Raw genomic sequence first — 17,897 nt, 5'->3', positions numbered from 1 at the left:
TCTGATTTTCAAGGGAAAAGTTTATGAGACTGATTCTATGACAATTTCCGGAATTCCATTTCCCGGAATGGACGTTTTCCGGAATGGACATTATCCGGAATGGACGTTTTCCGGAATGGACGTTATCCGGAATGGACGTTATCCGGAATGAAATTTCCCGGAATGGACGTTTCCCGGAATGGACATTTCCCGGATTTTTTTTTATATTACCTGATATGAGAATGAATGGAATCTTGCCTACTCACTTACTTGTGGTTAAGAATTATTTAGTTTGTACTCCGTTGGTTTTGACAACAATATGAATATAAATACATGAATGATAAAAAGAAAGTGAAATGTTCGGACATGAACAATAGAAGCAAGTGTTGACTATTGAAACAATACTTTATCAACCACCACGAGATGTAACAATGTAGATCGATAGATATTAGATGTTTTTTACATTCTTTCAATGTGTTGTTATGTAAGAATTTTCCCTTCTTTTGTTAATCATTTGACTTATGTGACTAAATTCTACCATATTTTACTATAAAGCAGAATGATTATTTTCAAAGAAGGGAAAACCTCAAGAAAATAAAAAGCTTTTCAGAAAATCAATGTGTAATGTGTCCAGTCAAGAAAATAAATAGCTTGAGTGTATTTTTAAAGAATGAAAAACCTCAAGGAAAAATACATTATACATTGATTTTCTGAAAAGCTTTTTTTTATCTTGAGATTTTCCCTTCTTTAAAAATACACGTTCTTTCATCAAAGTAATGGGATTTTATGTAAGAATTATCCCTTCTTTTGTTAATTCTACTAAATTTCAACTAGTTTTTGTTAAGGAACTCTGCACTATAAAGAAGAATGTGTTTTTTTAAAGAAGGGAAATCCTCTAGAAAAAAAAGCTTTCAGAAAATCAATGCATAATGTATATTTTCTTGAGGTTTTCCCTTCTTTAAAAATACACGATCTTTAATCGATGTGATGGAATTTCGTGTAAGGAATTTCCCTTCTTGTGTTAATCGGTTGACTTTTGTGACTAAATTCTACCAAATTTTATTATAAAGCAGAATGTTTATTTTCAAAGAAGAAAAATGAAAAGCTTTTCAGAAAATCATAAGCATAGGTGCCCAAAACCTATTTTTCAACATTTTGCGTCTGCCTCGGGATTCGAACCGGTGACCTCTCGATTGTGAGTCCAGTGCGCGGTCCGTTTGATTCACACAGGCAGACATGAAAAGCTTTTCAGAAAATCAATGTATAATGTATATTTTCGTGAGGTTTTCCCTTCTTTAAAAATACACGATCTTTAATCGATGTGATGGAATTTCGTGTAAGAGATTTCCCTTCTTGTGTAAATCAGGTCACTATTGTGACCATATTCTACCAAATTTTACTATAAAGCAGGGTGATTATTTTCAAAGAAGGGAAAACCCCAAGAAAATTTATAGCTTGAGTGTATTTTTAAAGAATGAAAAACCTCAAGGAAGTACACATTATAAATTGATTTTCTGAAAAGCTGTTTATTTACTAGAGGTTTTCCCTTCTTTGAAAAAAAACATTCTGCTTTATAATAAAATTTGGTAGAATTTAGTCACAAAAGTCAACTGAATAACACAAGAAGGGAAATCCCTTACACGAAATTCCATCACATCGATTAAAGATCGTGTATTTTTAAAAAAGGGAAAACCTCAAGAAAATATACATTATGCATTGATTTTCTGAAAGCTTTTTTTTCTAGAGGATTTCCCTTCTTAAAAAAAACACATTCTTCTTTATAGTGCAGAGTTCCTTAACAAAAACTAGTTGAAATTTAGTAGAATTAACAAAAGAAGGGATAATTCTTACATAAAATCCCATTACTTTGATGAAAGAACGTGTATTTTTAAAGAAGGGAAAATCTCAAGATAAAAAAAAGCTTTTCAGAAAATCAATGTATAATGTATTTTTCCTTGAGGTTTTTCATTCTTTAAAAATACACTCAAGCTATTTATTTTCTTGACTGGACACATTACACATTGATTTTCTGAAAAGCTTTTTATTTTCTTGAGGTTTTCCCTTCTTTGAAAATAATCATTCTGCTTTATAGTAAAATATGGTAGAATTTAGTCACATAAGTCAAATGATTAACAAAAGAAAGGAAAAAAATGAAAGAATTGAAAGAATGTAAAAAACATCTAATATCTATCGATCTACATTGTTACATCTCGTGGTGGTTGATAAAGTATTGTTTCAATAGTCAACACTTGCTTCTATTGTTCATGTCCGAACATTTCACTTTCTTTTTATCATTCATGTATTTATATTCATATTGTTGTCAAAACCAACGGAGTACAAACTAAGTAATTCTTAACCACAAGTAAGTGAGTAGGCAAGATTCCATTCATTCTCATATCAGGTAATATAAACAAAAATTTCGGGAAATGTCCATTCCGGGAAACGTCCATTCCGGGAAATTTCATTCCGGATAACGTCCATTCCGGATACTGTCCATTCCGGATAACGTCCATTCCGGAAAACGTCCATTCCGGATAATGTCCATTCCGGAAAACGTCCATTCCGGGAAATGGAATTCCGGAAATTGTCATAGAATCTATGAGACTACGTAAACAAAATTCAAAAATTGTTAAACTATATGTTTTTCGATGTAATTTTGCCCGCTGAGTCTGAATCTGCTATCAGAATTGGGTACTAAAGCCCTATGTAAATTTTTATGTACAACGATAAAAAACACGATTAAAAACCATTTCTGATCACTTTTTATCATTTTAATGCAAACAATTTTTTTTGACAAGACAACATTTTTTCGATGGATCAACTATGGTCCCCTTGGAACGAGCTCTGTCAAGTAGGAGCTTTTCTGTCAAGAAGGACCGCGAGGGTAGTTTTTCAAAATTGATTTAAAAATCCATATTAAACTCGTTGTGGTCGTACAAAGAGTCATTGTGCTCAGAAAAATAAGCTTTATCGCTGTTAATAATAATATCAGCAATTTTAGCTTCATTTTAGGACCCAATTGATCCAAAGGCTCGATTTTTGGTCATATTTTGCCTTGAAATTTGACATTTTTGATGGTTGATTTTCAAAATCACCCTAATAGTAAACCACCCTAATTTTGAACCAAACCAAATGTTGCCACTTCTCATTTGCAACAACTCTTCTGAAGACACCAAATCTCCAAAACTTCATCATTTTTCGGAAAATCAATTTTCCAATTTTACTGTGCACTGTAATCAGCCGCAATCGGCTGACCCCTTGGTTTTTTTTTCAAATTTAGAACAATTTGTACTAAAAACGAAATGTAAACATTGCAGTAGCTCTGTCAAACCCCACGCGTGTTTTGGAAATAAACGAAAACACCGGGTCGCAATCCGTCGACGATCCGGAGCAGGTCCGCGGAAGAATCAACCATAAATGTTTGCATTCTTCCGTCGCGCCCTCGTAGTTTCCGTAGTTAACCCAGTTCGAATAGCTCAACCGGCGGCTTTAGCTCTTTCCCGATCGTCCCGACCGCTTTCCTTCCTGGCGCAGATGGCCGAAGCGGTTGAGCAAAAGATTGCCGACGGCAAGAGCCGGCACGAGGACCGCAAGCGGCAAAAGCAGGACCGTTACAACGGTGCCGTGAAGAAGCGCAAGTGGGAGGATCCACCGGCGGATCCGGACGCGGTTAAGAACTTTGATCCGGCGTCGCGGGTGAAGAAGCGGAAGTGCATCATTTTGATGGGTTATTCGGGGGTGAATTACTTTGGGATGCAGCGGAACCCGGGCACGAAGACGATCGAGGAGGAGCTGCTGGTGGCGATGCTGAAGAATGAGTGGATTAGCGATGAGGCGTTCAAGCAGCCGCAGCAGATTCAGTTCCAGCGGGCGGCGCGGACTGATAAGGGAGTGTCCGCTGCGACGCAGGTGGTGTCGATAAAGCTGCCGGAGAACTTGGATATTGCGGCGCTTAATAAGGATCTGCCGGAACAGATTCGGGTGTTTGCGGTGAAGCGCGTGACGAAGGGATTCAACTCCAAGTCGAACTGTGACGCCCGGACGTACACGTACACGCTGCCGACGGTGGCCTTTGCGGCGCACGGTGAGGAGGTGTCCGTTGAGACGTATCGTGCGCCGGAGGATCGGATCCAGAAGGTGCAAGAAACGCTGAAGCTGTTTGAGGGAACGAAAAACTTCCACAACTTTACCAGCCGCAAGGAGTTCATTGATCCGTCGGTAAAGCGGTTCATCATGTCGTTTGAGTGCGAGGCGCCCTTCGTTCCGGAAGGAACGACCGTCGAGTTCGCCACGATCAAGATCAAGGGTCAGAGCTTCATGCTACACCAGATTCGTAAAATGGTCGGCCTAACGCTGGCCGTCGTCCGCGGACTCACGCCGCCAGAAACCATCACAAAAGCGTTCGAGGAAACCCGTTACGGCGTTCCGACGGCGCCCGGCCTCGGTCTCGTGCTCAGCCGGATCCACTACGAAAAGTACAACGTCCGGTACGGCGCGGACGGATGCCACGAGACGTTGGACTTTGAGCAGGAACAAGACCAGATTCAGAGCTTCTTCCGCGAGCACATTGCGTCGACCATCGTGAAGACGGAGCTGGCCCAGCGGTCGATGGTCGAGTGGCTGGAGACGCTTCCGCTGCACAGTTATGAACCAAGGGAAGAGGGCGAAGAGTGGCGAGGTAAGCGGAAAGCGGATGACGAAGGGGACGATGACGATGAGTAGAAGAGTTAGTTGCTCTCAACTTTGAAGTAGTTTTGCAGAGTGAGAGTGGGTGAATAAACTTTTGAATTGTGAAGTTTAGGCAAAGCTTGACGGAGGTCCTTTTATGGTCTGAGATATATCCGAAGGTCCATTGATTAAAAAAATCCATTTATTATCGCACAAAATACTTTTCAACTTCCCTCACTCCTCCTTCTCCTCCAGACTGACCACGGCCATCCGCAGCGCGCCCTCACGCGTCCGGTTTCCCCCGATGAAGCCCGTCTGGTGGCAAAAGTTCGCTCCCTCGATGCCGGAAATCTCCTCCAGCTTATCGTCCCGCTCGCCGCGCCACTTGCGGGCCAAAAACTTTCGACACACGAAGCTGGCCGGTTCCAGCGGGACGCAGATCACGCGCCAATCGTTCGGCCTGTTGCAGTAGATGACGTACTTGGGCAGGCCGGCGATTCCGTGCTCGCCCTCCAGCTCGTACAGGTGCTCCTTCCAGGGGCAAAAGTTTTCCAGCTCCAGAATCTCGCCGGAAGCGTGCACCTCGAGTCGATTCCGGACGGCCTTTTCCACGATGGCCCGGGCCGGCCACCAACGGGTCGCGTAGTAAAGCACCTTATCGATGAACTCCGCCCCGACGTAAGCTTTGGCCTTTTCAAACCGCTTGGCCACGTCTTCGGCATCGTCCGACGACTCGTTCCAGGCCGGATTGAAGTGACTCACGCGGGCACTCAAATGGGTGTTGATGGTGTACTTCGGTTCCCCCTCAAACATCGGAACACCATTATCAATCCCGTCCAACTCAGCGATCAACGTGTCGTACAACTTGCGATAAACCCCGCGGACCAACTCCTCCTCCGGATTCGCAATCGAGTTACGCTCCAACACCTTCCGGATCACTTCCTCTCCAAAGTAAGTATAAATCAACCCAGCCGAACTCAACCGAATCTCTCGCTTAACCTTAACCTCCGGCCGCAGCGAGTTCAACGTCTCCTGAAAACTCGCCTGGTGATGATCGTACCGATTCGTATCCGGATCAAACACCGCCCCCACATCCACCACGATGTCACACTGGTCCAGCACCTTCAAATCCCTAGTTCGTCTCACCGTGGCCCGCTCGTACTTGGGCAGCTGCTGCAGCATGAAACAGGCCAGAACCTCGTCGCAGTGGAACACGCCGTCGTGCGTTCCGATCACGATCTCGCCGTCCTCCTTGAAGCGCTTTGGCTCGGTTGCGGTGGACATCGCTGGGAAGGTGCGGGTGGTCCGGAATCGGTAAGTGAAATCTGCTGGAGGGTTGGGGTTGGGATGGCGCAAACGAAAACCGCCGATGGTTGCCGGTGAAAGATTCGTGAATGCGCGCGGTAGCAGGCGGGATGACAGCTGACGGAGCAGCATTTTTTGTTTGATTTGACGTTTGAAGTTTTTTTTTGTTAACTTTTGTTTTGTTAAGAACCGAGGGGTGCATGAATTTGAAAAATTAAGTAATTACGGTTATTACACAAACGGTTATTACAGAAACTAGAAATTTATTCTTCTGGTTCTGGCGAAAAGCCATATGAAAAATACTCAGAATCTTGAAACGCCGTAAATTTTATGGACATTTTTTTTTGTTAGAGAGAAGAGTCATAAAAATAATTTTGGTAAAAAAAAAAATAGAAATTGGGTCCTAAAATTAAGCTTAAATTTGTGATATAATTGTTCACAACGATAAGCTTATTTTTCTGAGTACAGTGACCCTTTGAACGAACGCAGAGGATTTAAAATGGATTTTTAATTCAATTTTGAAAAAATAACTTCGCGGACCTTCTTGACAGTAAAGGTCCTACCGACGACGTCCTACTTCATTTAGATTTAGATATAAAAACTAAATAAAACTTAAATTCAAAATTTTTAGCAAAATTTTAAAAAAAACCGTGAAATTTATAAATTTGAAAATCGTCAAAATTCATAAAACAAGGGATTTGAAAATTTTGATACAGTTCGTTTAGCAAAAAACACGTTTTAAAAATTTGTAAACGTTGTATCTTTTTTCAGGGGCAAGCTAGCACCATTAGGTTTTACGCAGACTCAATTTGGAGGTTACACTCAAAGTAAAAAGTATCCTTTTTTCAAGTTCACCCGTCGTCACCCTTTAAAAGGGTATCGAAAATGTACTGAATTTGACTTTTAAAAGGGTGACGCCGGGTGAACTTTAAAAAAGGATAGAAAGTATCCTTTTTGAGGATTGAAAGTACCCTTTTGAGGGATACTTCTGACTTTGAGTGTAGAAAGTGTTAGAGTTGTGGAAACAGGCGACTGTTCAGGTTGAAGGTAGTTAGAAGAATGATTTATTTAAACAGCTTTAACAAATAGGTTAACTACGATTAGGTTCTCTAACTCCACAGCTTGCTTGATCCCAACACTCCTCCTCAAGCTGCGTTGGTTGGGGAACTCATCAATTCCTTTCTCAGCATCTCCAGCTTGACCTTCGAAAGCAGCGACCATCAGCTCCGGCTCTGGTCGTCTCCCACGTTTGGCATTAGCTTCATCCGCTACAGCAACTTCTGGCAGGCCTCCGCCTGCGCCACGTATTCGACTTGGTCCTGATGAACGTCGTCGTGGTCCTCCAACTCGTTCGTGGCGTTTGGATCCCGCAGCGTCTGCTCAGCTTCGGCCCAGCCCGTCTGGCTCGGGTTGCTTACCTTGCGTCCCAGAGTGGACGCACTGATCGCGATCTCAGTCCGTGTGTTAACCGTAACGTACAGCAAAGCACTAACGAGACTCTGGTAGTCGTCCTTCCAGGGCGGCGATTCCTCCTCCTTTTGCTGGCGTTTCGGGCAACCTGGAACAATCGGAATACGCGAGAGCTTGGCATCTTCTTGACCAATCCTCACAGTAATCGTACGGATGTACGCGTTTTGGTCCAGCCAGAACCGTCCGTTCTGCGAACCATCGAACGATCTATTGTCGGCTTTCTTCCTCACGAACAAACAGGGGTCCGCTTCTGACGGCTGGTACTCCAAGTTTCGCAGCACGTCAGAAATCTGCTGGTTCCAGACGCGTCCCGCCTGCTCCAGCCCGTAACAGCATTTCTCGAGAAAGTACACATCGCCCGGTAGCATCGCGCCGGTCTCAAAACTGGCCGAGTTCTCGTGAAGGAACTGGATCTCCTCCTTCAAAGCGCGCAACCACTTCTCGCGGTCCGAGCACTCCATCACATCAGCAAACGTACGGGGCTCCCAGTGCTCCTGGAAAGGGTCAACCAGGTCCAGACATCGCAGGACACCTTGAGTCGTACGACAAACACTCCGCCCATCTTGCAGCTCCTCCTGTCTTTCTGCAGTCCGGATCTCGACGTCTTCGGGCGACAACGCGTCATCAACGTCGTCCGTATCATTCCGTCCGTCGCCGGAAACCTCCGCCTCGAAATCGCTGGAGTCTGCCTCGATCGGGTCATCAGCGTTCTCCTCGCCATCGTAGATCGCTCCGGCAGGATCCTCACCGCCGTCGTGTTCGTCATCGGGCACTAGAACAACGGGCACGTCATCAGCCACACATTCTTTCGGGAAGACTTCAGAAAATGGATAAAGAACGATACTTCCCTGCGAAGGTTCGGTTTCCCGAACCTCCTGATGTGTCATAAAATGACAATGTCGGCTGATGGTCAACTCGTGCGTCTCCGGATCGATGGAACGAGCCGAGCGACACTTGCGCTCCGAGACTCCATTTCGCCACAGCGCTTCACGAACCGGCCGCATCTTGTAGAGTCCGCCGGCCATCGCCGCGGATCCAATCACCTTGTTGTTCTTGAGAATCCGGCATCCACTCGCATCGAAGTCGACCTTGGCCCCGCAGGCAGTCAGCTTCTTCACAGAGATGATGCTGGTCTCGAACTTGGGCACGTACATCACATCGGACAGGACAACGTCGTTTCGTTTGCCCTCCGGAGACTCCCAGATCAACTTACATGAGCCAACACCCTCCGAGGTCGTCTTCTTGCCGTCCGCAAGGTAAACGTCCTGCTTCACGCTCCGATCCATCGACACGAAACAATCAGGATTGACGCACATGTGGGACGTAGCCCCCGAGTCGATGATCCACACGTCACGGCCGCTCTTCTGGTCCAGCGTCAAGAACGAAAAATTCTCCTTGGCGTCCTCGTGAACCGTCTTCGCTTGGGGCAGGTCCGGCTCGGCCTCCAACTGACTCGACTCACCGTTTTTCGCCCGACAAAACTTCTCCTTGTGGCCCGGCTTCTTGCAGAAGTAGCAGATCAACACCTTCTTGCGCTTCTGGTGGTCAACCTTGAGGACAGATTCGCCGGCTCCGCGAGTTCCACTTTTGGCCACCTCGTCCACCAGTTTCATCTTGACCAGCTCCAGAGTCAATTCCTCGTCGGATCTCGCCTCCAAAGCCGTCGTAAGCGTGTTGAACGAGCTTGGCAGACTCCGCAGGATCATGGCCACACACAGGTCCTCGTCCAACTCTTGACCGGCCATCGCCAGCCTCTCGAAAATTTCTTCCATCTGCTGGACATGCTGCTGGATGTCCTCTCCTTCAGAGTACTGCATCCCGCACAATCGCTTCAGCAGAGCCACCTTAGACGTCAGGGTGACCGTCTCAAAGTGGTCCTTCAGGGCGTTCCAGCAGAGCTTGGCCGTCGTCGCATTCTTGATGAGAGGCAACTGGGAGTCCTCCATCAGCAGCCCGATCGTGGCCCGCGCCCTCTGGTCGCCGTTGTCCCAAGCTTCAATCTCCGCCGCGTTGAGCACGACTTGGTCCGCGCCAGCAGCAACATCCGATCCGGAACCGACAGCCGCTCGCCGTGGAACCGGCTTCGTTCCGACTACGTACCGCCACAGGTCGTCCCGGATGAGCAGGAACTCCACCTTCCGCTTCCAGCTGCAGTAGTTGGTTCCGTTTAGCTTCACCACTCCAATCCGGTCCATCTTCAGTGGGGTCTTGAAAATTTTCTTCGTGAAAAAACTTCTTGATGTTTGTTTCGTCGCCTGGTTACAGGTGCAGGCCCATAACCTGTTAGAGTTGTGGAAACAGGCGACTGTTCAGGTTGAAGGTAGTTAGAAGAATGATTTATTTAAACAGCTTTAACAAATAGGTTAACTACGATTAGGTTCTCTAACTCCACAGCTTGCTTGATCCCAACAGAAAGGAGTGCACTGTTTACATGGACTTAGCATAGCTTGACACGCTCGTCGATTTTGTTCGGGGAAAATATTTTTTTTCCATATAAAAAATCCCATAGAAAATTGAATCGCTTTGCTCGAAGTAAGAAATAAACCAATCGTTACCAAAATTTGGGGAGTTGTTTAGGACCCCAACAGGAACTGAATAATTGCTGTGCTGGAAAATCGATTTTGATATTACACCCTAGTAGGGTGTATGCTGATTCTCGGTGTTAATAATGAACGATTTTTTCGACTTTAAATTCGAATTCCTTTATTTTAGTACAATAATGTTTTTGTGTTTACACGGCGAATGAGAATAACAACAGAAAAGGAAACTGAATTTAAAAATATAAGTCGCCCGAAATTTCCGGATTTTGCAATTATAATTTAATTTAAATACGTTGATTGAATAATTTAAAGTTGAAAAGGAAATAAAATGGCACACCTGATAAAACAAGAACAAGATAAGCATTTAAAATTTGTCCTCAATCAACCGGAAGAAGGTATTTAACTAAATCAAATATGGAGAGTTCTTAACAGGAAAATTAGAAAATAAAACTTTTTTAGTTCTTATAGAATTTTGCAAATTAGCCATCGATTACATCAATAATGGAATTAACGAGAAAAAGTGCACTGCAGCTGCAAGTAAATTTTAGTCACATTTAAATAAATACAAATATAAAAATATAATCTTTTCTAGAAAACCTCGAAACAACCTTCGACACGGTGAAATCCTGCGTCGAAGCGCTGGTCTGCCTGCTGATCGACTGCATCAAGCTCCACATCACCGAGGAGGACTTCCGGTCGCTGGGCACGCTCAGCTTCTCCCCGGAGCAGATCGCAATCCTGTGGCAGTTTGTCAGCAGCAAACGCACCCTGGTGGAAACCGTTCTCAAACAGTCCGCGGATAACGAGCTGCACTTCCGCGACCTCGAGTGGAGACTGGAGGCCAAGGTTGCGTCCCGGGCGCTTCACCGGCAGGCCACTCCGGTGATTGCGATGAAGCTGCACCTGGACAGCGAGGTGGTGAACGAACACAAGGAAAAGTTGGACCAGGAATCGACGGTCGGCGCGGGTGAAACTCGCAAGGAAGTGCTCCTGCAAACCGATCCGACCAGTTTGGTGCACTTGATTCAGGTGCTGGAACAGGCGCTCATCGATTCCAAAACGCATCGTGTGAGGAATTTCGTTAAATCATTCCAAAAGTGAAGCATAATCAGATATATTTTTTTCACTCTATTATTCTTCAAACTGATTCAAATATACAAACATTGCTCTAGCATTTAATGGTACTCTCGTCAAAGTATTTGTTGTTCTTCTTCCACTGGAACCGCTTCTTGGGGTCCCGTTTGCTCCAGGCCGGATTTATGTTCGGCATTAGACCCGCCTTTTGTGCCATCGTGACCAGCGCGGTTATCCGGCGCTGCTGACGCTTACATAATCCGGTAATCCGCCGGGGCAGCATGCAACCGTCGCTGCGCAGATATTGGCTCAGGATGAGCACGTCGGTGTGCTTAATGTCCAGCCCCAAAGTACACTGCGGACAGAACTGGCTGGTGCCACATTCCGTCGGCTTGGCCACCGCCCCGATCAGCTGGTTCGACCTCGGGGAAGGAACATAGTCGGCCGAGATGACCAGCGAATCCTTCTGGGTGACTTCTTTGACTGCAAAAATTGGAGTTAAAAAGTTAACAAATCTTCACAAAACTTATCCAGAATGAAAGACAACTTACTCTCCTTGAGATTGCTGACGGCCGTAACCGATATGGTTCGCAAACTTCCGGCAAAAAGCGAATTAAATCCGGAGAATCCCAGCCTGGCTGCGTTGAACAGGGCCATTTTGGACGAACCGCATCGGTTTGTTTTGGTATTTTGACGTTTTGCATTTCGTTTGTATTAGTACACTGCCGTTCTACGCATAATTGTCCCATGTTCAAAAAAGGGCAACTGAGAAAAACGCGATTGAAATTTTTCGATCGATTTCTGTGTTTCTACGCATAATTGTCCCGTGGGTCCCTATTCGCCCTATATGTCCCTAATCACCCCGGTTAACATTTTATCACCCTTATTTGTAATCCTCTTGCAAGTAAACATGCAAAAAAGGTAAGATGCTTCGTAAAACTCATGATTTCGTGATAGAAAATACTTAGTGGGACAATTATGCGTAGAAGTTCAACGATGGGACAAACAGACTTGGTGTTGTTTTTAATGATTTTCTGAACAAAGTACTAGATTTAATGTGTTTTTCTGAAAGTATACGTAAAACTAAACTTAAAAATGATAAAAAGTCAGAATCGTCAAAAAATGACATGGGACAATTATGCGTAGAACGGCAGTACAAGTCGAGGGGTGCCTCAAAAGTTGGCAGAAACTATTTCGGTAATAATTGGGTCCTAAAATGAAGCTTAGATTGCTGATATTATTGTTCTGAGTACAATGACCCTTTGTACGACCACAAAGAGTTTAAAATGGATTTTTAAATCAATTTTGAAAAATTATCCTTGCGGTCCTTCTTGACAGAAAAGGTCCTACTTGACAGCTCGTTCCAAGGGGACTATATGTGTGTATCTGTTGCTCCCAGAGGGAGCAGGGGGTTCAATTTGCCACCGAAAAATCGGTGGCGAGGTGACCGGGCGGGATTCGATCCCTGATCGTCTGCTTGAAAGGCAGATCGCTTAACCAATCGTCTAAGTACCCGGACAAGCGGACCATAGTTAATCCAACGAAAAAATGTTGTCTTGTCATTTTTTTTTTGCGTTAAAATGAAAAAAAAGTGATCAGAAATGGATTTGATCGTGTTTTTTACCGTTGTAGATAAAAATTGACATAGAGCTTTAGTACCCAATTATAATTCGACATTAGACGAACGTAGGACTACGCAACGCCTTTGATTTTAGTCACGTTCTGCATCACGCTCATTCAAAATAACAATACAGGAAATTGTTCGCTCTACAGCATTGCCTTGGTGTTCTCGATTGCGAGATTCCTACTCAAAACTAGGTGTCCGAAGGCTTGATTATTGAGGCAATTGCAAACCTCTTTTTACACCTTAGCTTCCATCCACCCCGGGATTCGAACTGACGACCTTTGGATTATTTGTCCAACTGCCTACCAGCGACTCCACCGAGACAGGACCCAGGGAGACGACTCCACACTTGGACTGAGCTAACGTCCTAACCTCTAGGTTAGATAGGGGCCAACATTTACTTCCCCGTCCGACGGAAGGCGTGATCAGACAAATCTCGTCTCCAAAAATGCCACCGGGACCTTCTGGGATCGAACCCAGGCAGACTGGGTGAGAGGCAACAACTAACATTTTCTCTATATTATGTGAAAATAAGTATGTAGTATTTTTTGTTGTGCACCAGACTATGCTTGCCCTTTAGTAGAAAATGTGAAAAACAAGCCAAAAATTGAAAAAGTGACTGTAAAAACATGAAAAAACTATAAGTAGGCAAAAAGTAATGATAGGAGTAAGCCAAATACTATCACAAACAAACATAAACTAAACAAGATAAATGCAAATAAAAATACAAAAAATTAAACAAGAATACTATCAAACAAAAGAAGTGAAGTTTTTCGTAGAACAAAAATTGCTCTAAACGACCTCCTGAACACGGGAGAAATCTAAAGATCACGCTTTTCTGCTATTCTGCCTCATTCCGGGTGCAACCTTTCTTCAACCTTAGGAGATAAATATGATGAGCCCTTTGATGTCTTGGTGCTGCTCATCTACCTCACTGTCCTCCGACGACTTTTTTCTTGCCTTCTTTTGCTCTGTTTACATTTCTAGAGCAACACGAGAAAAAGGCAGATAAGCTTCCGTTCGCAATTCGCGCGCAACTCAAGGAGCTATTAGACTAATGGCCTATCTACAATCACTTAGCTTAGAAAATTTCACTTAGCTTAGGAATTTGAATCAATGGAAATGAAGCCGAGCTTCTACAATGGAAAAGTAATCAAATTAGAAACTGACGTATGGTTTGAAAAATTTCAAAATCTACGGTAAGTTGACGTTTCAATATCAAAGGTAAACAAGCAACTGCATAGCAACGTATATCAGCCCAGCAAAATTTCTAAGTTGATTGTGGATGACGGCCGTAAGTTGCGTACTTTCCTAAGTAACTACTTTACTTAGATGTTCTAAGCTAAGTGATTGTAGATAGCCCATAAGGCAAACAAACAAACAAACTTTTTGACATTTTTCCTGAATTTGTTTGCAGAAACGTCAACCTGATACATTTTGTCTTTTGTCTTTTGTCAATTTTTGTGGGTCAGTGTCATTACACTTACAGATTGTCAAGGGAGACAGATTGGCCGATGCAAAATAAATTGGCACTGGCAACGTATGTTTTGCGCTTGCAACACTGCCAGTTTTGCTGGGCGTAAAGTACAGATTGTCAAGGGAGACAGATTGGCCGATGCAAAATAAATTGGCACTGGCAACGTATGTTTTGCGCTTGCAACACTGCCAGTTTTGCTGGGCGTAAAGGGCGGTTGGTGTCCAGCGCGTTTGGTGTCCAGAAACATTGTCCAATCTGTCTCCCTAGACAATCTGTAGTAAAGGGCGGTTGGTGTCCAGCGCGTTTGGTGTCCAGAAACATTGTCCAATCTGTCTCCCTAGACAATCTGTAATTACACTGACCCACAATCTCTGCGCAAGCAACCCCGCGCAGACTTTTCCTTCTTCTGCAGCACAACTGTCACCTTGCTGCTCTCCTTTCAAAAAATCCGTCGCGCAACGCCAAGCTGATCCTGCTCTCTCTCTCACTCACACCAACAGCCAGCTCAAAGTGACAAAGCAAGGAAAAACGCGAAATTTCCAAATTCCACCAGCAGCCGCGAATTTCGGCAAATAATCCCGTCCAAAGTGGACGGTTCGACGTCGTGACTGCTTCGCACGCTAGCCGACGCGGGCAGTTTCGTGAAAACGGTGAAATTCGGTGAAAAACGGCGTCGTTAGAGGGTGGGAAATCGTTCGGAAATTTTGTGCTCTCGGTGACTTTAATTCGAGCGCAGAAAAGAAGTCCAGCATCCAAGTTGGCTTTCTTATTTGAGATTTTTTGTTTGTGTGCGTGGTTTGTGTTTTGGGTTAGCTTGTTTGTGGTTGTTGTTCCAATAAGATTTGAAGACAAAAGTGTTGGAAAAAAACAACATTCGAAATTTTGCTAGGGAAAAACGGTGAAATTTGTGCAACAAAGTTTGTGGGTTTTTGAGAAGAAATTTTGAAAGATTTGCGATTTTTAGTTGAGAAACAGTTTAAAGGCGTTTTAAACGTGAAAATTTAAATGGTTAAGCAACAGACTTAATGACAGCTTTCTAGTTTACGCTAGTGTGAGTGGTAAATAAGCGAAAGGAATGCAGACTTGAACGGTTCAAGACAACCGAGGAACCAGGGAGTTGAGGAAGGGGGCATCGCGAAATAGCTCTCTCGAACCGTGGTGAAATGGTTACGAATTTCCACTAATTTCGGTCAATTTCTGGTGAAAATGCACGGCCATCGGCGGCGCAAGAAGCGGCCCAACTATGGCCTGCGGACGGTCGAGGTGAACCGGGGTCTGCACGGGTTTGGGTTTACAATAAGTGGTCAGCAGCCGTGCATACTGTCGTGCATTGTGGGCAATAGTCCGGCGGATTTGGCCGGGTTGAGGGCGGGGGATTTTTTGATTTCGGTCAACGGGTTGAACGTGTCCAAGTTGCCGCACGAGGCGGTCGTGCAGTTGATTGGGAACACGTACGGGGCGATCAAGATGGCCATCGCGGAGAATTACTACTCGGACAGTTCGGACGAGGACGTGCTGTTCCAGGGAAGTCAGCAGCACCAGCATCGGGTGCGGCCAAAGTACTTGAACCACAAGACCAAGTTCCACCAGAGGATGACGACGGCGAAGCAGCACACGAGCATGAACGGGCCGGCGGATTTAGTGGGAACCTGCGAGGCGGCCACGGCCATCGTGGTCAACGACTCCCCGACGGCGTACAACGTAATTCACAGTCCGAACGCCAGCAATAGCTGCGACATTTCGAACGTTAGCGCCATGGTACGGTCGGTCCACCTGGAGGACGAAGAGGCTGGACCTTCGCAGCAGCCACCACCGGATCGGGAGATCGCTCTTGAGTACAAGGCCATCGTCGGTTATCTGGGCACGATCGAGATGCCCAAACAGATCGCGACCAGCTCGAAGCTGCAAACGGTGCGGAGTTGCATTCGCAAGATGCGCCAGGAAAAGCGTAACCCCACGACGGTCTTGATGACGATTCTACCGTCCTGTTTGAACCTGATTAACACGAGCAACGCCGTCATCGCCAAGTACTCCTCCGTCCGGCTCAACTACGTCAGCAGCAGCAGCGAAAGCGACAATCGCTACTTTGGCCTCGTCACGTCCGCGATCTACGCCGACGGCCTCATGTGCGAAAACTCCGACATCCTGAACCAACGCAAGGACGTCGTCATCTCCAACAGCTGCCACGTGTTCGTGATCGACTCGCGAACCGTCGACCACGCGGCGCACCTCGAAAAGGCCGACCTCTTCCAGATCCTCTGCACCAAGGACCCCATCACGAACCTCTGCCTAGAGTTCCCCAGCAACTCCGAGTACGTCGTCAACCTGATCCGTAGCATGTACAACCTGAAAGCACCCCCGCTCAAGCCCGCAGATTGCTCCTACGGCAAACCTCCAGTCGCGCGCAGTCTCAACCTGGACCGGCGTCCAAACCCTCGCGAAGACCCGCACGACCTGCTCGCCTCCAACTCACCCCAGCCGAGCAACCACAGCGAAATCACCACCACCTCCAGCAACTCCGACTCCGGCATCGGCTTCCACAACGACTGCCGCAACATCTCCGACCGCATCCTCGTCGTAGACTTCCCCGGCATCGCCGCCAACCACCAAATCAACAACGTCCGCGCCCATTTCCGCAAGTCCGTCCCCTTCGGCCGTCCCGTCGGCATCATCAACGAACTCCCCCAACCCCTCGACCCCATCCGGAACATCCGCTCCACAACCTCAACCGCAGCCGCCCCCCAAATCTTCCACGGCAAGTCCAAATCCGCCGACTACAGCTACCCCTCCACGTCCGGCCTCGATCGCCTCACCGTACGAGCCCGCCCCGACCCAAAATCCTTCCCCCCCGATCGCTCCCCCAGCAAAGACAACGCCCTCAACCACGAAGCCTTCTTCCCCCAACAAACCGTCGACGACCTGGGCAACGTCGTCCAGGAGCGCCCCATCGACATCCCGCCCCAACTCACCGACGAAGTCACCTTCCTCGACCTCCAACGCTACAACGCGGACAACGTCAAAAACTCCCTACTGGCGCGCTCCTGCGACGACATGATCATGACGCTGGAAAAGGAGCAGCCACCGAAGCCGGACGACGCCACCGATCACATCTTTCTGCAGCCCGCGAAGCCGCTCAAACGCTCCAAAAAAGCCTGCTCGCATCGACCCAAACCGGCCGCCGACGACGGTTCCAACAAACTGCTCTCGTACAAGCTTAGTCCGAAGGTGTACGGCCTGGCGCGGCCACTTTCCGCGAGCTTCGAGAACATTTCGCACGCCGCGGACGAGATTTGTGGGGAAAAGATGCGAAAAGTGGAATCGGCGGAAGTTCAGCAAGATCAGCAGCAGCACCGGAGTAGGGCGGGAAGGTCCGCGAAGAGGCTAAGTGGTGGGTTTTCCGCGATTTGGGGTAGTTTGCAGGAACTTAGAAGTGGTGGCGGTGGCAAACAGGGTGAGGGGAAGGAACTCGCGATGGAGCAGAGTGTAGTGATGAAGAAGCAGCAGCAGCAGCTGGAAAGGAGGCCTGTGTTACCGGGAGCGTACAGTGAGCCGGATCTGCGGTGTGATGAGGTGAGTGGTGAAATAGGTTTAAGGATTGAAATTACTTTGCTGATGATATTTCTGATTGAATAATTTAAAAGAAAACAGAACGGGTTGTTCCCTTATTTTTTGATTATTTTATAAATAGATTAAAAATACACTCAACCCCCGGTGGTTGGTCACTTTTTCGTTTGACACTTTTTTAGTTTGTATCCCGTTG

General features: G+C 46.2%; 6 protein-coding genes across 8 annotated transcripts in view; 3 read left to right on the top strand and 3 right to left on the bottom strand.

Moving 5' to 3' along the window:
• Window positions 1–3,313: 3,313 nt before the first annotated feature.
• Window positions 3,314–4,785, top strand: LOC120413765 (pseudouridylate synthase 1 homolog). The gene has a single exon (XM_039574702.2). The coding sequence runs from the start codon at window positions 3,397–3,399 to the stop codon at window positions 4,699–4,701; it is 1,305 nt and encodes a 434-aa protein (XP_039430636.1). The 5' UTR covers window positions 3,314–3,396; the 3' UTR covers window positions 4,702–4,785.
• Window positions 4,786–4,827: 42 nt separating this feature from the next.
• On the bottom strand, window positions 4,828–6,032 carry LOC120413766 (MYG1 protein). Its single transcript, XM_039574703.2, has one exon. The coding sequence runs from the start codon at window positions 5,929–5,931 to the stop codon at window positions 4,882–4,884; it is 1,050 nt and encodes a 349-aa protein (XP_039430637.1). The 5' UTR covers window positions 5,932–6,032; the 3' UTR covers window positions 4,828–4,881.
• A 935-nt stretch (window positions 6,033–6,967) lies between these two features.
• LOC120413764 (uncharacterized) lies at window positions 6,968–9,834 on the bottom strand. Its single transcript, XM_039574701.2, has 2 exons — window positions 7,574–9,834; window positions 6,968–7,510 (listed from the first exon to the last, which is right to left on the bottom strand). The coding sequence occupies exons 1-2, from the start codon at window positions 9,615–9,617 to the stop codon at window positions 7,221–7,223; spliced, it is 2,334 nt and encodes a 777-aa protein (XP_039430635.1). The 5' UTR covers window positions 9,618–9,834; the 3' UTR covers window positions 6,968–7,220.
• A 352-nt stretch (window positions 9,835–10,186) lies between these two features.
• Window positions 10,187–11,063, top strand: LOC120413767 (COMM domain-containing protein 2). Its single transcript, XM_039574704.2, has 3 exons — window positions 10,187–10,357; window positions 10,422–10,499; window positions 10,555–11,063. The coding sequence occupies exons 1-3, from the start codon at window positions 10,291–10,293 to the stop codon at window positions 11,061–11,063; spliced, it is 654 nt and encodes a 217-aa protein (XP_039430638.1). The 5' UTR covers window positions 10,187–10,290.
• Window positions 11,064–11,075: 12 nt separating this feature from the next.
• LOC120413768 (28S ribosomal protein S18a, mitochondrial) lies at window positions 11,076–11,741 on the bottom strand. The gene is made up of 2 exons (XM_039574705.2): window positions 11,588–11,741; window positions 11,076–11,519 (listed from the first exon to the last, which is right to left on the bottom strand). The coding sequence occupies exons 1-2, from the start codon at window positions 11,691–11,693 to the stop codon at window positions 11,131–11,133; spliced, it is 495 nt and encodes a 164-aa protein (XP_039430639.1). The 5' UTR covers window positions 11,694–11,741; the 3' UTR covers window positions 11,076–11,130.
• A 2,902-nt stretch (window positions 11,742–14,643) lies between these two features.
• LOC120413784 (regulator of G-protein signaling loco) overlaps window positions 14,644–17,897 on the top strand; it is a 111,462-nt gene continuing 108,208 nt past the window's right edge. For 2 of the 3 annotated variants that reach the window (XM_039574728.2, XM_052709346.1), the window contains exon 1: window positions 14,649–17,707. In XM_039574728.2, coding sequence (XP_039430662.1) covers window positions 15,344–17,707 — 2,364 coding nt within the window. In that variant the 5' untranslated portion in view covers window positions 14,649–15,343. Of the gene's footprint in view, window positions 17,708–17,897 lie in introns of all 3 variants that reach the window. The other variant, XR_008212348.1, reaches the window with a different exon arrangement.

The sequence above is a fragment of the Culex pipiens genome, chromosome 3 (assembly GCF_016801865.2).
Source record: "Culex pipiens pallens isolate TS chromosome 3, TS_CPP_V2, whole genome shotgun sequence".
In the NCBI taxonomy this organism is placed as follows: domain Eukaryota; kingdom Metazoa; phylum Arthropoda; class Insecta; order Diptera; family Culicidae; genus Culex; species Culex pipiens.
The sequence above is the reverse complement of the archived record's forward strand: the minus strand, read 5'-3'. Positions and strand labels throughout refer to the sequence as shown.

What these genes read in the sequence shown, in the direction of transcription:
- LOC120413764 (XM_039574701.2), bottom strand. Translation starts at nt 9,617, where the DNA reads ATGGACCGGATTGGAGTGGTGAAGCTAAACGGAACCAACTACTGCAGC. An exon ending in GGACCAAAACGCGTACATCC is followed by an intron (nt 7,511 to 7,573) that starts GTACGATTACTG and finishes CGATTGTTCCAG; the next exon opens with GTTGCCCGAAACGCCAGCAA.
- LOC120413768 (XM_039574705.2), bottom strand. Translation starts at nt 11,693, where the DNA reads ATGGCCCTGTTCAACGCAGCCAGGCTGGGATTCTCCGGATTTAATTCG. An exon ending in CGTCAGCAATCTCAAGGAGA is followed by an intron (nt 11,520 to 11,587) that starts GTAAGTTGTCTT and finishes CAATTTTTGCAG; the next exon opens with TCAAAGAAGTCACCCAGAAG.
- LOC120413766 (XM_039574703.2), bottom strand. Translation starts at nt 5,931, where the DNA reads ATGTCCACCGCAACCGAGCCAAAGCGCTTCAAGGAGGACGGCGAGATC.
- LOC120413767 (XM_039574704.2), top strand. Translation starts at nt 10,291, where the DNA reads ATGGCACACCTGATAAAACAAGAACAAGATAAGCATTTAAAATTTGTC. An exon ending in CCTCAATCAACCGGAAGAAG is followed by an intron (nt 10,358 to 10,421) that starts GTATTTAACTAA and finishes AAACTTTTTTAG; the next exon opens with TTCTTATAGAATTTTGCAAA. An exon ending in AAAGTGCACTGCAGCTGCAA is followed by an intron (nt 10,500 to 10,554) that starts GTAAATTTTAGT and finishes AATCTTTTCTAG; the next exon opens with AAAACCTCGAAACAACCTTC.
- LOC120413765 (XM_039574702.2), top strand. Translation starts at nt 3,397, where the DNA reads ATGTTTGCATTCTTCCGTCGCGCCCTCGTAGTTTCCGTAGTTAACCCA.